The following is a 16,921-nucleotide window of genomic DNA, read 5'->3' as shown; positions in this document are numbered from 1 at the left end:
GTGGACGAAAATTAAAAGCCTATGTACTATGTACCTCGGGGTATCGTGTGCCGAGACGACGCACGAGGCTGCGAGACTACATGCGCGAGGCTACGAGGCTACATGCGCGAGGCTACGTCGTAACAGCACCATGTCGAGTCTAAACCGCAGACGATGTTGCTCATTGACATGTTTAGTTGTGCAGCAGCTTGTGACAACCTCGTTGCCACATTTCTAGTGCCTCCCTGTGTTGTTACATTCGTTGCTGAACGAGACTATGATGCTATCAGTCACCCCACTAGTCTTCAGCATCGTGGAACTCCACATCAGGGCTGTCCTTGTCTTCTGGTTGTTCTTCAGCCGCGTTTTCCTGCGAATCCTGGATTTCAATTGCGGTCTCTGCATCCTGCATGACGTCGTCTTCATCATCGCCTTCGCCGTATCCGTCGCCTTCTTTGCCAGTATTCTCCCGTTCCTCATCTGAGTCCTCGCCTTCCCGATCAGCATTCTGCGCATTCTCAAACTCGGCCAGCATTTGTTTCTCGTCCTCATTCAAATCCTCGAGCTCACTAAGTTCGCTTCCGGAGTCCTCGGCGTCAGCATCCCCGTCCGCGCTATCTTGGATGCTGCCTCTTCTAGAAGTTGCCCGGCTCTCGTCCACATCTTTGGCGTCCGCCACGCGCTTGTTGACCGGCGATTCTGTCTCGATTTCGGTCTTTGAGGGAATTTCCACGGCGAATCTCTTGGATAGAATGGGTGTCTTGATAGGTGGTGGCTTGACGATGGCCGATTCGGCTTTGCGTTGGATTTCGCGTCGGGTCACAGTCTTCGTACGTCCGGGCTTGGCTCGGTCGCGTTGGACTTCAGGAACTGGTTGACCGGCGACACCGGCAAGTGGAGCGGGTGCATTCTGCAACCCGAGGCCAACAGGGGCGGAAATTGACAGCGACAAGGGCCCGTCGGTAGCGCCATCTCCTTGGGCTCGGAGCATATCGCTGAGGCGAGCTCGCTGTGCCTCCTCGCTTTCACCATCGCCCATATCAGTCGTCATATTGATGAACGTGCCTTGTGGAAGCGGAGCAGGTTGGGGCTTCGGCTGTTCGTCGGGCGGCAGCTGCTTCACGAACTCTTCGTAGAGACATGCATAGGCATCACCAATCAGATCATCGATCACAGGACCCTTCATCAAGCTGTTGTTGAGACGTTTCAGGTCGACACCCTCTCGGATGACATCCAGGTATACCGAACTAGTGTCCGGATCGTGTGACCACTGTTCCATTGCCTCTGATTTCTTGCTAAACTCCTCGTGGTTCATGCCATCAAATAGCGCTCTTTCTCGTCCTTCTGGGATTTGGCCGTGGCGCCTCAGCAGCCGTACATAAGTCGTAGCAGCCTCTTCCCATATCTTGGTATGGTCGAGAAAATCGATGGCTCTTCTTCTAATGCGGCGGACAAGGGCGTCTAGGCTTCCACGGTCGTTCAGTTGCTCGAGGACATGGACGAAGAAAGAGACATATCGTCCCGTATACACGTAGTGGCGACCCGGACGCTCGTGTTCGGGCTTCCAGACCTGCATCGTCATGGTCTTTGTGAAGATTTGCTGGGTGAACTCGTGTTTCGCCCCAAGGGCTCCTGCCAGGTTCGGCGACTCATCGTACAGCACATGGGCCGCACGGTTGGTGATTCTGTGGTGCCAGTTGGCCTTGTCTGCGTGGCTTAATCTCTTCAAGACATCAATCATGTATCGCTCCCAGTCAACACCATCTTCATCTTGAGACAGGTTCACTCCATGCGCATATCGGGTCGCCTGCATGTATTGATACGCTTGCTGATAGTCAATCTTGCCACCTCTGAGCATCTTGTGAACAATGGAGACAAGTTTGAGATGTGGCTCGAGTATCGGCTCATTGGTCTTCTCTTTCTTAGGGAGCGCTTCGATGGCCGCAACGACTGCCTCGATGACTTGCTCTGCCCGGACACGACCACGATTCTCCGGGCTCTGAAAGATCTTCCACAAGCATTTAGCTCGTGTGTAATGTGACATCCATGACTTGGGGCGGTCCGTCAATTTGGTCTTGAGGAGTTTAGCTGCAAAGCACCACAGCGCGAATTGTCGTGCTGGCTGGTGATAGGGTTGCTTGGACATCGTCTGGTCTGCGGTGCTGCTTAGATGGCGCATGTGCTTGTCGGTCCTGAATGCCTCCATATCCAAAGGAGGGCGAGAAGAGGCGTATAGACGAGTGCCAAACTCTCCGAGCATATCTTCGATCTTCGCGGCCGTCTCCGGCTGGTCGTCCTCGGTGCGAAAAGCAATCGCAGTGGCCATCATGTAGCTGTGAATCGCTTGACGTTCCAGCAAAGAGATATCACTTCTGGAGTCGTTAAGCTTAGCCGAGTTCCAAATCAAATCGTCTTCGATCTTGGCCTCGAAACATTGTGCCAAGCGATACCAAGTCTCCCACTTTTCGGTGTCGTGATTCAAGTCCTGGCGGAAAAGATTCATTGCGGAGTCCAGATCTTCAGTCGAGGTGGGACTGACACGCTTCACAGACTTGTACTTGGACAGGGTAAGGTGACCAAGCATGAAATACCAGCCAGTACTTGCTGCAACTTCTGTGTCCGCTTTCACCGGTCCTGTTGGGAGAGCCAGAACACCTCGGGTACAATCGAAAAGATCAGCTGCCTTGATCACCCCCTTAAGGTAATCGCGAATGATCAGCCTATTCTGCTGTAGTGCTGGAGAGCTCTTAACAACTCCAAGCGCTTGTTGCATCTTGTCGATTGTGCCCCTGAGTTCGCTCTTGTTGAGATCCTTCACATTGAATCGTTCAGCATACTTCATAATTGTCGGTATCAATGTCCAAGCTGTCTTCCTATCCAAAGTTTCAGAGGGACAGCCGTGGTCAACGTCCCCAATGCCACTAGCAAAGCGAAGTTGATAAAGGTCGTAAAAGACCTGTGCCACCTCTGCAGCATAATCCTGCTCAGTTGGCAAGGTACTCAACTCCTTCTTCACCAATTTGACCAAGGCCTTGTTGGCATATTTGCAATATTGTCGAATGCCGAGACAACCATGGATGGTACATAGGTACTCTGCCAAGCCATCCGCGGCACGGGAGTAAGATGAAGGGTCTTGCACTGTTGCTTCCTTCAGCAGGAGGTATTGAAGGTTGGAAGCCCGGATAAGCATCTCCCTCATCCGATCTTTGGCTTTCTCATACTGCTTTGCAGAGAGCGCACCCTTGAATTGAGGCCCCGAAGTCTGGCCGACGCGGACCGAGTCATCGTACATTACAAACCCGTAGAGGAGCTTAATGACCAGAGTAATGGCACTCAGTGAAGAACGAAGGTGGGAGTCGTCGATACATTCGAAGGGAGCAAGCTCATCGGGAATTTTACTGAGCAATTTGATCATCACCTCGTCGACATCATGCAGCCATTTGAGCATCTCAACTTGGCGGCATGTCGCATCGAGGTCGAGATGGCGGGCGGTATGCAGCTCACCGACAATTGTTTCGATGATGCGGAAGAGACACGATACCACTTTCGGCGGGTATGAAATCGAGGTATAAGCATTCTGCAGGCGTCTCCAAAGTGCCAATGTCAGTGTCGCATTGTTAGACTCGAGGAACTTCACCAATTCCTCTGCTTGTGTTGTTCGCGCCAGTGGTGTGCTCACGCCCGGTGTGGAACTAGCCTGGGACCGTGTTATTGTGTCCAACATGGGTTCCAGCATTTCAATGACTGCCACCGGATCGCTGTTATCATCATCGAAAACTCTGGCAAAGAAGTCGCTTGTGCTGAGCACCGATAGTTGGTGTTCGATTGCCGGAACAGATATCTCAGGCATTGCCGTATTGTTTGGCAGGTAGATTGGGCTGACTTCACTCTTCTCCAAGAATGCTTTTAGTTCCTCGAGCAGTAGAACAAGGTGTGCCTTTTCGACATCGTCGTCCAGTCTGACGTGAGCAACTGATGTCCACATGAAGCGCAGAACAAGTGGATCACTCAAACCCCGAGCTGAGTAGCTGAGGTAAAGCTGCATGAAGTCGCTGGCTAGACTTGCCCATCTGTTCACACGCTCAATATTCACGCCTCGACTAACAGGGTCGAACGGGCCGTTCGGGTCTGAGACTGTCGCGGCCACGTCGAGGAATAACTCAAACAGCCCTTCTACCAGCTCGAAGGAGGATTGCACCTGCTGGAAACTGCTGCTCTGCTGGTCACAAGTCGCTTCGCCAAGGTTCGAAAGGCGTTCATGCCGCTGTTGCAGAGACTGCCACAGATAGTCTTCGGTTTCGCAGGCCAAGTGCGCTGCCGTATACTTCGTTTCCGTAGACCATGCCGTGAGCAAGTAAGGGGACGCATAAAGTCGGCCTTTCACTTTACAACCAGTGAGGAGCGAGGAAAGCCACCAGGTGGCCGCATCGTAGATATTCGTGGGTTCCTCGTTGATAAGAGATACCAGTGAACTCCATGCAGCCGTGCCAGCCTCCTCGAATGGCTGAGACTTCTTTGGCGTAGCGAGCTTGGAACGTTGGAGGAATTGTGAAACGCCGGTCGCCTTCTCTGGAAAGTCTTGACTACTATGGCCATGAACAATTGCTTGACCCTTCTCATCCGTCCAATTTGTCAAAGCATGCCGTAGGTCCATGAGGAGGCGCAGATCTTTCTCAGAAGCATGAGAGTGGTTTCCCGGTTCACTGCCGTCCGCTCCAGTCCAGAATGACTGCTTGGCTTGTTCCGTGGAGAGGTACATTTTCATATCGAACCTCGCAAGAAGGGTGTTGGCCACATCAAACCATGCCTGATCAGCCTGCTCGTGGATTGCCAGCTGTCCGAGAAAGTACTGCGGTTGCTCATGAGCCGTGTCTTCTTCTTGTGCTGCGACATCAGCCATTGATTCTCTTGCTCGCAGTCTCTTGCTTTTTGTCCGGCCTTCAGGCTCCTCGTTCCACCCAGCAACGGCGGAGGAACGTTTTCGTGATGGGAGAGCCGCAGAATCGGGCTGTGGAGGTGCAGCACTTCGCAACTCGATCGTATCTCCATCCGCTGCCAAGTCCGCCGTATCACCGTCTGGTTGCCCGGAGGTGGCGAGTGCCGCCGAACTTTCGTGACCAATGATGTCTGCTACGGTCGAAGATTCGTCTTGCATCGCATTCTTCGTTGGGCTCAAGAGAGGACCCTGTAGAACTTCGTTCTGGCCGGCGCCATTGGGATGCACTTCGCTTTCCGCATCTTTCATCTCGGCAGGGTCGCTCATCAAGTTGGAGTCTGGTAGCACGACTTTAACAATGGTGGCGCAGCTGAGAGAGCCTTCGTCATTATGAATTTTGTCGACAATCTCAGCAATCTTCTCCCCGAGCGCGAACAAGTCTGTTGACGCTGGCTTTAGGTCTGCGCGAGGTACTGTGAAGCTCAAAGGTCGATATCTGTCGTCAAGATATTCGAGGGTCTGTGCACGCTTTGGGAGGTCCGGGTATGGGTCATTTGATTCTCTTAGTGCGGTCAACAGCTTGTCTTTGGGTCGGATGTTGGAGCTTTGGAGACGGCTGAGGTCGTCATGAACGAGATCAATCACCTGGCTGAGTTCGCCGGCGGCGTACGCTTCGTCGAGACCAGATATATCGACAGTCTGCTGTCCATTCTCAACCTCGCCTGCTAGCACGCTTTCCAAGCAGAAACGCGCTATTCTGTGCGATGACAAGACATCGGCGACGCGGGCTGATTTCTTCCATAGGTCCAGGTCGGTGTCGTCACGCTCGAGCGCTTGTGCAAATTGACGGAGGCTTTCTTTGGAGGATTCGGCATGAGACCGGCAAAGCTCGGCACGAGAAGCTTGCTTGTCTGACATCTGATGGCAAGCGGCATCAAGAATAAACTGGCCTCTGTTCTTGAAAGCGAGATAGATGAGTTGAGGAATTGAGCTGGCCGATGATTCGGCGGCATTGCTGGGCAGCAGAGGCAGGGCGGTGTTATCTGTCTGAGCAGCTGCTACCGCACCCTCGTCATCTAGCTCATCATGCGCAAACTCGGAAACGACCTCTGGGTATTTGAAAACCTCGGATCTGAGTAACTCGTCATAGGCCTCTTGAGCCTCCGGGAAATATCGAGGGCCTTGAGAGTGGAGTTTGAGGGCATTTTGATAGAGCTTGAAGGCTTCTTCGAGTTGGATCTCGCGGGTGTCGTCGACTTCCTCCTCGAACTTATCTTCGGGCTCAACGTTCAGAGCCGTGAACCCGGACATGATGGACGTCTCAGCGGTTGTCTTCCTCAGCGAGAATCGGTATGCGACATCTCATTCCGTGGCGGATGGTCATCATAATCTCCTGTCGCACCGGCGCCTCCAAGACGAGGATACGGACTTATTTGTCTCTTTGTTCTTTCTTTCTTTCTCTCTTTTCGTGATAATGATTCACGTCACGGGCATAAGAGAGAGTTGAGACTGAAGTGACAGTCGAGAAGCGCGTCTCATGAATTCCTGAACAGGCAATATTGCCGGCTGTCTTACGGGGGAGCATTCAGCGCCAGGGGCATCCAAAATCCTGGAGCGACGCCTGTCCAATCTACGAGACACGGTAGCAACCTATTTCGTCCCAACTGTCTGGGCAGGGCTCCTGAAGAACAAGAAACGCGCCGTGCAAGACACTGTGCTTTGTCCCACAGAAACAACTGCATCAAGTGGTCACGATTTGTCGCGTCAAGCACATCCCTAGCATCACTGCCCGGAACTAGCCCTCGAGTCCACCAATTGAGGGGACGCGGCCATGGTCACGCCGGCTGTGCCTGAGTCAGTCTCCTCCCTTGAGTGTTGCTGCGGCTTTTCTGACTATCTTGTGACAGGATTATTGAGGACGAGGATATTGGTCTCGCGGTAGATGCTCGGACAGAGTCCTTACCTGGGCTGCGTGAACTAGGACCCCCCGACCTCGTCCACCTCGTCAAGCAGAGTACAAAGGCTGGCGCAAAGCAAACAGGCGTATACCACCATGTCACCGGCATCGATGCTTCTTCCTCCGCGAGCTTGGCTGCATACGTAAATACCTTGACGTTCAATCCTGCCGACAAGACGCACAAGGTGGTCTCAGGGCTATATTGCTGCTACAATGCCTTTTCGCACCTGGACATGCGGGTTGAAGTCAAAATACCTGGGAGTGTCGAGAGCTACTGTGTCGATGAAAGAGGAGACAGAAGAGTTGCAACAGAGAGTCTATGGCTGGAAACGTTCCTCTGCGCGGTCCTGCGAGCATATTCGTACTCAGACAACGGGAGCGGTGATACGATAAAGAAGATCATTGGCGTCAGGAGATTCAATCCAATCATTAACACTGAGCTGGAGCACAGGTTCTTCGAGGCGGCCGAAAGGTTGTTCTTCAGTGGCCGGCAGCTGGGATCGGATCCAGAAATTCAAATCCCCAATGTCGTGTCAAATCATCTCACAGCGGGACTGCTGAAATACATCCGAACCACCGGACGATACACCTCAGGAATTAACTTGTTCGAGAAGCTGCGCACAAAGGACGTCGAGATATCCTCGTTACTGGCACGAGTTCTCCTAGACGGCGACGAGGAGATTCAGGCCGTCCGGCTGCTGCATGACTCGTTGGAGGATGTGCCAATGGACTACGCTCTTCTTGACTGCCAAGCTTCTTTTTGTGAGAGCAAAGGAGAAGGTGAAATGGCTCTGGAGTTGGCCAAACAAGGGGTCACAGCTGCACCTAGTGAGTTCAGCACTTGGGCTCGGCTGGCGGAAGTGTACGTCGATCTGGAGCAGTGGGATCTTGCGCTGTTGACTCTGAACTCGTGTCCCATGTTCTCATACCAAGACAAGGACTCGCCGAGGATGCCTGAGCCGAGTCGCGTGCTTCTGCCAATCCTGCCAGAAAGCGCACTGGATGAAATCGACGAGGGACAGCCTCGACAAGGAGAGCCATACGATCAAGTACATGTCTCGTTACGCAAACTCCAGGCTGCCACATATCAAGGGACTTTCTTGAAAGCATACAGCTTGCTTACACGGATTGCAGCCGCCATTGGGTGGGACACGCTCCTGAAAACCCGGAGTCAGGTCTTTGTCATGGAAGAGGAATATCGTTCCGAAAGGCAACATTCCTTCACACCCAAAACGCCAGCTAGCAAAAACGCTAGCACAATTGCCTTATCCGGCACTCCAAATGGGGATCCCAAAGCAAATGGAAATGGAGCAGATGAAGACGATGAGTCAGATGACGGCTCTCGCACAGAGGAGCCTAAAAACAACGAAGATGATCTCGATGGAGCTTCCTCTACTGCGCCGACGCTGAATGGTGGCATGAGCACGAATGAGAACGCCGAACTGAAGGCCGACCAGTCCATGGAGAAACCTGTGCCGACTATCGCAGCTGAAGAAGTCAAGTCGGGAAATGACGAGCCAGATCCGCATCACGCACAATATCCACAGTTCCAGAACAAGCGCCTTTGTGAACGATGGCTGGATAACCTGTTCATGGTGCTTTACGAGGACCTGCGGATCTACACCATCTGGCGAACAGAAATGGGTCAGTATCGACAACAGCAAATGCAGTACAAGAAGTCGGCTGCCGAGTGGGAGATTCTCGGAGATCTTGCTGAACGACTACATCACACAAACGAGGCATTGGAAGCGTATCAACAGTGTCTGAACATTCGATTCTCACCGAAAGCAATGAAGGGTCTTTTGAAAATGTATGAAAAGAAGGGAGATACCAGAAATATCCTTGCATGCTTGATCCGTCTGATCACATGGCAGTACCGATGGTACTCAGAGGTAAGCTGCACTTAGTGATGTCCAAGAGTTCCACTGACGGTGGTTTAGTTCTCGCCCGAGCTCTTCTATTCGATACGCAAACTTATTGAAGAAGAAGGCGCCGTCAAGATTCGATCGATCGTTCAGAGCACGAACCTACCACAACACGTCCTAGATCTAACGCACGAATATTGCCGGCTGTGTGTCACTTTTAGGAGCAGCGGTACGGACGGTTGATGGGCATAGCATGATTGATGATGTCGGATAGACTAGGTCACCTTTGTACATGAGGGTGGTTCACAATTCTGGACTTTGTTGTTGCTGAGCGGGCTTTCAGGTAGCGGCGCCTCGCCAGTTGAAGTGGTCTCAGGTAGACAAGGACACAGGCACCTTCCGAGCCTCTTTGCAGCAAAATTGATATCCATTCTGGGTCACGCAACCGCGACTTGCTTCGTTGCTGCTGGTGGCAATTGCTTCACCGAACCAATGCAGATACTTATTACGGCCGATCAGATGCCAGCTTTCGAGACAGACAACGATCAACCAGGACTTCCATAACAAACAATTAATTGTCTTCCAACAATCTTCACTCGCCATAAAATTGATTTCACGCTTTCTTGTGATAAAGCGAATTTCTCGAACGTCCCGTATTCGACCCTCCATAGCGCCACCATCCTCTCTCAGAACTGCTCCATTGACTGGCCCCCACTGGTTCATTCTCCAGCCCGGAAGCCGGACAGGCAGGGCTTTAACCAGTGAGAGGGGTTTGTCAAGGAACGATTCAACACGACTTTCACCAGTCATTACGAGACTTTACAGACATGGCAGCCCAAAAGCGTATTGCAAAGGTAGGTGTTGACACCCGGACTTCCGGAAACTCCATGACTGATAAATCTCACAACAGGAACTTGGTGATCTTGCGAAATCTCCACCAGCTGGCATGACGGTTGGCCTTGCCGATGAGTCGAACATCTTTGAGTGGAGAGTCACAATCGAAGGCCCGGCTGGATCCCCATACGCTGTATGTTGTCCCTGTGACAGAATATTTAATTGAGAATCTTTTCTCCTGGCAGGCCACTCGACCGCAAGAGCCTCGATGGTCGGCCCTGACGCCCCAGCCGCGAACCCTCAGCCTTGACTCAGCTCTCAACAGGGCCTCAGTTCATCTACATCACGTTTCGCCTCTGCACTTAGACTAACACAGGACACCAGGGCTACCTCTTTGCCATGAATCTCACGCTCCCCCAAAATTATCCCTTCAAGCCGCCCACCGTCACGTTCGCGACCAAGATCTACCATCCCAACATCTCCAATGACTCGCCTCCCAACAGCGGAATCATGTGTCTGGGCATGCTGCGCGAGACTGACTGGAAGCCAAGCACTAAGGTCTTCGCCGTGCTGGAGTTTGCGAGACAGTTATTGAAAGGTACGTTGCCATCCTTGACGCTTTGGGCTGGGCGGAGAGAACCTGGCTTCCCAGGTACAGTAGCTGATTGTGTGGTACCGCATGCAGAGCCCAATCCGGACGATGCCGTGGAAGCGAAGATTGCCGACCAGTACCGCACCGACAAAGCCGCGTTCGAGAAGGAGGCGAGGGATTGGTGCAAGCGCTATGCCAAACCGATGAAGTGAGCGACCAGACCGTCTTGGATTTCAGAACAGGAAAGGTGCTGTGCTGCGCTGTGCTTGGCTGGCTTCTCACCAGCAACAGGGCGTGAGGGACCGCTAATTATGGCATGGACATCATGGCAGCGGTTTCGAGCAGGATAGCTGATGAGCACACGATACGAGCATAGATGGCATGACCCGCATCAGAAGTCACGAAAAGCTCGAACCAGATGAGACATGAAGTGTCATGCAAAAGGCAATGCCTTGGGTTATGTGTCAATGAGAACAGGAATTACTCCTCCATTTCATCCTCGTCCTCGTCCTCGTCCTCATCCTCGTCCTCCCCATCTTTTCCTCCACCACCTTCGTCAGCCATGTCATCATCCTCGTCCCACTCGTCCAAGTCATCGCTGTCCCATTCCTCCTCTTCGCTCTGTCCACCCTCGCCGTCCCCATTCTTGCCACTATTCAACTTGGCGTTCTTCTTCGCCAACCTCTTCCTCTCCACATTCTCGCGCTGCTCCTTCTTCCTGGCCTCCTTTTCTTGCCGCTTTTTCGTCCATTTCTCCTCAAGCTCCTTTTCCTCGTCCTTGGACTTGGTCACGAATTCATTCCACATGACACGTCCCTCGCAGATTCCCTCCTCGACTTTCACCATCCGAAGGCGCATGCGAGGCCCCAGTTCAACGAGCTTCACCGCCCGCTTCTCCACATTCGAGGCTGTCCGCACATGGGAGTCGGGAACGTCTTTTTCCCCACTCTGTTTCCGTGCCTCTTGCTGCCTTTGCATTTCCTTGCGGCTTAAGACTCTCTGCGTCGTCGTCTCCAGGACTTCCACTTCAGCGTCCGTGTCCAACTCTGTCTCGCTGGCCGATGTATAACCCCCGGCCGCGGGATCGAGCAAATACTCAGCCACATCCTCTAATTTGCCCAGATTCGGCAGCGCGGCGCCCGATTTCTTCTCTCGCAATCGCTGTTCGCGAGCGTCGAATCTGCGTATCCGCTTGGAGACGCCTGTGCGGCGGGTGGTGATGGCGTAGTGTCGTAGGGAAATCACATACGTCCCGTCAGCTTGCACCTCCCTGTTTAAGAGTAATATCCTCCGTATGGAACTGAGGGGCGTGCTCTGCGGCGAAATCGGCGGGAACATGGACTGGAAGACCGTCGTTGTGAGAGACTCCAGCTGTTTCTTGATCGGATCCTTTTCCGCCTCCGCCGACGTGAAATTGTTCATGACTAGGAGCGGCGCGTGGAGGTACTCTGTGCCCCCGCCGCGGGGGTGTTTCTGGGCGCGGGCAATGTCTTTGCACAGGGCGTAGTGCTCGACGCGGAAGGTGAGAGTTGGGCCTCGCGGATGGAGAGCCACACGGAGGTGCACGTTGCCGGAATTTGAGCGCGAGAAGAGGAACAGGTGTGTAACACCCAGGGGCCCGGCCATCGAGGTGTAGTCTTTGAGCTTGTTCGCGCGGCGCTCCTATACCCGCCCGAAGAGTTAGCGTTGGTATTCACCTTGGGACGAGGAGTTCCTGCTTGCTTTTAATCTGCTTGCCGTGTCTGGCTCCATCATTGCTCGGAAGTCTCTGCATAGCTGTGTGACGCTGGATCCGACGTCGCCTGCGCCCATGCGGATAACCATGCTCTTTGGCCGGCGGACGCCCTGAGTCGTCTTTGCGGAGTTATCATTGTTGGGGATGTGTGTCCTCTTCTTCTTTCTGACCTTGGCCATGTTTAGCGAAGACGGGAAAAGAAGAAGTGGCAGGAGGGAGGTGTACAGTGAGTATTGCGGGATAGACGCATCAAGCCCATGTCAAAACTCCGTTGCGGTACAAAACTTTTTTACGGTGGGCCATTGTTTATCTTTTGCAGGTTCCGGCGGAGCATTACTTATCTTGCGACGCCTTGAAAGTGTACATCAGTGGCGATTCATTCTTCGACCTGATGAATCCTCCAATTTCCAAGGTAACTAATTACAATTGATATACTTAATCACCGTTACCACCGCACCCTTCCATCGCACCCTTCCATCGCGATGCCGATTGTTCTTCCTCTTAAACTCTGGTGCACAGCAGTAGGATCAAGGCCCCCAATGGCGCGGACGACTGCAATGTGACATTTTCAACGGTTTTGACGGTTACACAAAAGCGCGCACCATGCTCCCTCAACATTGCTGCACAATGCTTTCTTCTTCTCCGACCATTTATTGAGCCACTGAGCGACTCCGTCCAAGTCTATGAGCTCTAGAGTGTCGTTCGGCTCCACCACTCCTATGACTTCCGTGGCTGCTGTGTGGCTTCCGACCCCGAAGAGGTCCAGCATTTGCCTTTTCCGCTTGCCAATCTGGTTGAGCTGTTCTTGGTCCGCGTATGGCTCCGGAGAAAAGCTGGAGGCTGTGGTGTTGCTCGACTCGGTACGGCTTAGTGAAGGGCTAGTGCAGCTAGGATTCGATGTCGACAGTCCGCTCCTTCCCGTCTTGACAGATGGTGGCTGATGGTGGTAGTCAATGGATGACAGTGCAGGACACGGCATGATACGGGAACTGTTTTGATGCGCTCTTCCGCTCAGCATGAGACTGGTGATGCCCCGCGCTCGGCTTTTGGTACAGGCTGCAATGACTGTGGTGCAACGATCTTCCAGCCAGGAGCTCCGATTTCTCGGTTCTTCAAGTCTGATTGATTGATCCATCCGACTGGAGCCAGCTCTATCGTCTCGGATTCACCTACATCTTTATGCATCTGCTATGCAGCTTACACCCTGTTAACCACGAGCCAGCGCCGTGTTAACCACCATAATTCCCAATGGGGCAGCTGGGGTCGGGACATTCAAGGTGCGGCCGTCCGCAAGGTTTGATTGGTGCGCTGCTGACAGCACCTTGAATATCACGATTTCAGAGTAACGGCGTAATAGCCGGTACCTCTCCCTCTATCTCGCTCTCGTTGAATGTCGTTAGCAACGATGAGCCCGGGAAAATTGAGACACTACCGCAGATACAAGATTCCAAAAATTGTGTCGCAAATCCCTCGAAATCAGACTGACAGCAGACTTAGCCTACTATTACGGCAAGGGGCACTTTCGTCTACTACAGCAGCCGCAACGATCGAGCACGTGGTGGCGTATACGACTCTTGTACGCGTTCCGTTGATCGCCCTGTTATGAAGATTGAGCATGGTACCAACATATTTGACCTGGTAGATTGAAGCCCGCTCGCTGGCTTCTTTGCCAATGCTTCCATCTTTGGCAAACAGGTCCTGAGGACAGTATCCTTCTGCTTACTTCACCTTCCAGGTCCCCAGGAGCTCACCGCAGCGTTCAAGACTTCTCAACTTCTTGCACAATTCGACAACCTTGACTGCCGCATCTTCAGGAATATCTTGCGCCTGTTCCGAAACTGAACGAGCTTCCACGTCACTTTCGCTCAACCAAGGCACGTCCTCAGCACTTTCTCGGAGCACTGTCCCATCCACCAGGGTAACTTCGACCGTTGCGGGCTGAAGGCCGCGCGCATACAGCTTGTCAAATTCAGCGCTTGATTGCAAGCGGCACTTCGACATGAGCTGGTTCACACGCGGCTCATCGGCCTTTTTAAAGATTTCCTCGCCCAGTCCGCCGAACACCAATGCCGCGGATACCCCAAACTGTATCGACATCTTCGTCTGCTGAATGGTGGTCAGGGGACCTGCATTGTTGCATCCTGGGTATTTGACAGCCTGCGAAGTGGCAGTGATGTTGATTTCCTTGATGTCACTAGGCTTGTGTTTCTGATAAATCCGGACGGCAACAGCGGAAGTGGTTTGGGCGTAGTTGCATCCCGCCACCGGCTTGAAGCGCACATCCAGGATGCCTTGGCCTATGGGAGAGGTGTTGAGCCAATCTTTGAAGACCTCAGCGCCAGCAGGTCCGACACTGAGGGCATTGAAGAAGCCATCTTTGCCCTCCAAGGCGGTGTCACTGCACTCGAAACCCGCAGTTGCCAGATCAAAAGCGGCAATGCCGGCACGACTCGCAACACCCATCTGGACGAAGATTTCCATTCCCCCAGACCATGCCCACTCGTTGAAGCCAGCACACATATTGACCGCGTACCCAAGGGCGTTTACGGCGACTGTTTCCTCGACATTCTCTGCCGCTATCGCCGCCGCCGCAGCGCCAAATGCACCGATCAGACCACTCGGACGGAAGTGGGCGTTGAATGTCCCCCGACTTCGGATGGCCGTGCCAAGCAGTGCCGCCATCTCATAGCCGGCGATGATGGCGCGCAACAACGTCTCTCCAGACCATTGGTGCCGCTGGGCTAGTGCAAGAGCTGCTGATATGACTATCGAACCGATATGTGAACACGCTGCTAAGTGCATGTCATCGCGAATGGCACTTGACTCGATCAGCGATCAATCCCCGTAACCGAAAACGCTCTTACAAGTAAACGCTGATAATCATAGGCTGGACTTGACTCACCTGTGTGCTAGGGTCGCATTGACAAAAGCAGACGTCTCGGTCGAGATGTCTTGGTTGACGCCCCACGCAAATGCCTCTGGTGTTCCATGATTCAGTTGGGCGTATTTTATCAAAGCATCTTTCCACGGCAACGAGAGGCCAGAGTGGACAGCTCCAAGCCAATCGATGATACAGTAGACGGCCTTGTCGTAAAGCTCCGGCTGCAACTCTTCAGTGGCGATCTGACGAAGACGTCTTGTCGCCAGACGAGTGAGGCTGGGAGGGTGTTTCAGATCGCCGTTACTCGCCATGGTCAAGTAATTTCGACTTCACTACACCAATCTCTTCATCAGCACCACGGAAGCAGCCACGACTTGGTCTTTTGTCTAAGAGGTTTTCTGCCACTCCTACTCCAACAGGAAGAAGGACTTCACTCCACGCTTGATGGCAGCGTTCCCCCAAATCCCCAACAGTGCGGGGAATGACAGCTGATGGCTACCCGCAGAGATTCCTGCTGCTTGGAAATGATTGATATTGGGATCCTGAACTGATGTATCCCTTCTAATATGTTCGGAAGACAAGGGAGGGGGCTTTAATGGTGCGCGGCTCGAGAGACTCCTCGCGATCCAGATACATGAGCAACCCTTTCTTTCGTGTTGGCTTTGCGTGGCTTTTCCACTCCTTGAGACCAACTTGCCCAATCTGCTCGGTAAGGCGGGGTCGTCCCCAGCCGAGCAAGATGAGAAAGCGTGACAGAAGTGCCCAATGATACCAGATTCTCTTCTCGCATCGTCTTGAGATGGTAGGCTCGGCCTTGGCATCGTCAACTTCTCGAAGGTGCCAGGCGCCGATTGGCTGCCCAAACAATGTTCTAGAGGAGCGGGACTGACGGGAAGATCGCCAGTACCTTACAGGAGCTTCTACCATTCCGGCGGCATGTCTCCGGGCACGTATATTCATGGTCCAAGAGACGAAGTTGGAAACTGAACAACCTGAAAGTCAGGTAAACTTGCTAATACCCATATCGGCCTTTCAAAGGGGAATATACCTGGTACTATGAGTGCATCGAAGACCCTCCAGGACGAGTCATCCACCAGCTCACTCCTGTGGGTGGATCACGACGCCAAAAACCGTGAAGCTCGGCCACACAGGAAACACGTCTTCACGGACATACAAACGCAGTATGCCGGGCATTCGAGCGTGAAAATCGGACCAAAGGCATTGCGCGCATCGGTGATATTCCCATCGACGAAAATCCAGGTCGTGTCGTGGCCACCGTTGATTCCGAGGAAGAAGAAGGACATGCCGCAAGGCAAGAAAGAGAGGAAGTCGTGTCCCTCAGCCTCGTCGCCGTCAATGCTAAAGTGGCAGCTCTGATCCGTTCACCGTTTTTGCCGTCGAATTAACTCCCCAGGTCAAACGAACTGCTGACATTCTACGGTCGAGACTTGTTCATTCCTTCGGTCTACCGCACCGGTCCTTGGGGATGGAAATCGTCGAGGACGGCCAATATCGAATATTTAGTGTAGACGCATGCATGAGCGTCGTGGCAGTGGTGGTTTGTTTGACGTTTCTGGCCCCGGCATCCTCAGATTGCTTCATTTGCGACCCGTAAGTCGAAAGTAGGAACTCGCAGCCGTGTCATTCACGGCGAAGAGCACGTAAGTTCTGAGGACCAGGCTCGAGGGTAATGTTGTCCTGGACCGTACGGTCTATTGGAACATTTAGCTTGCTCTGGGGATTTGAAGTTCCCATACGCAACTTTGAGGCGCCATTATCCACGGCAAAATGCTCTGTTCACTTCTGGGCAACAGTCGGGTTGGACAGGGCGACCTCGCCATGTTGAGAGCGGTATCGTACAACGACTTCAATGTTTGGCGGAAGCGAAGATGCCGTCTTTGAGGAATAACCCCTGGGAAGCACTGGATGCATCCATCGAGGACGAGTCCCTTCAAGGTATACTCTCAGACCGACGAAGACATACCAGAATCTGGGTCCTATGTTCCAAGCTTGAGTGCGGCGATTGGCACAGCAGTAGATGCATTTCTAGCGTGGTGCCTAGCTCGTCTCCGGGCCATCAAGCTCCTGCCGGTCAAAGGCTTCGGATCATTGTGATAATTTGTGATTCAAAATGATCGGGCG

The 16,921-nt window shown here is 53.0% G+C and overlaps 5 protein-coding genes across 5 annotated transcripts; 2 read left to right on the top strand and 3 right to left on the bottom strand.

Moving 5' to 3' along the window:
- Positions 1-277: 277 nt before the first annotated feature.
- G647_02420 (uncharacterized protein) lies at positions 278-6,226 on the bottom strand (the record flags this gene model as incomplete). Its single annotated transcript, XM_008726769.1, has 1 exon — positions 278-6,226. The coding sequence occupies one exon, from the start codon at positions 6,224-6,226 to the stop codon at positions 278-280; it is 5,949 nt and encodes a 1,982-aa protein (XP_008724991.1).
- A 520-nt stretch (positions 6,227-6,746) lies between these two features.
- G647_02419 (uncharacterized protein) lies at positions 6,747-8,980 on the top strand (the record flags this gene model as incomplete). Its single annotated transcript, XM_008726768.1, has 3 exons — positions 6,747-6,769; positions 6,823-8,764; positions 8,813-8,980. The coding sequence occupies 3 exons, from the start codon at positions 6,747-6,749 to the stop codon at positions 8,978-8,980; spliced, it is 2,133 nt and encodes a 710-aa protein (XP_008724990.1).
- Positions 8,981-9,970: 990 nt separating this feature from the next.
- G647_02418 (uncharacterized protein) lies at positions 9,971-10,375 on the top strand (the record flags this gene model as incomplete). Its single annotated transcript, XM_008726767.1, has 2 exons — positions 9,971-10,169; positions 10,257-10,375. The coding sequence occupies 2 exons, from the start codon at positions 9,971-9,973 to the stop codon at positions 10,373-10,375; spliced, it is 318 nt and encodes a 105-aa protein (XP_008724989.1).
- Positions 10,376-10,643: 268 nt separating this feature from the next.
- G647_02417 (uncharacterized protein) lies at positions 10,644-12,077 on the bottom strand (the record flags this gene model as incomplete). Its single annotated transcript, XM_008726766.1, has 2 exons — positions 10,644-11,800; positions 11,861-12,077. The coding sequence occupies 2 exons, from the start codon at positions 12,075-12,077 to the stop codon at positions 10,644-10,646; spliced, it is 1,374 nt and encodes a 457-aa protein (XP_008724988.1).
- Positions 12,078-13,617: 1,540 nt separating this feature from the next.
- On the bottom strand, positions 13,618-15,090 carry G647_02416 (uncharacterized protein; the record flags this gene model as incomplete). Its single annotated transcript, XM_008726765.1, has 2 exons — positions 13,618-14,716; positions 14,801-15,090. The coding sequence occupies 2 exons, from the start codon at positions 15,088-15,090 to the stop codon at positions 13,618-13,620; spliced, it is 1,389 nt and encodes a 462-aa protein (XP_008724987.1).
- Positions 15,091-16,921: the final 1,831 nt, after the last annotated feature.

The sequence above is a fragment of the Cladophialophora carrionii genome (assembly GCF_000365165.1).
Source record: "Cladophialophora carrionii CBS 160.54 unplaced genomic scaffold supercont1.2, whole genome shotgun sequence".
Classification (NCBI taxonomy): domain Eukaryota; kingdom Fungi; phylum Ascomycota; class Eurotiomycetes; order Chaetothyriales; family Herpotrichiellaceae; genus Cladophialophora; species Cladophialophora carrionii.
This window is presented reverse-complemented; position numbering and strand designations above follow the sequence as displayed.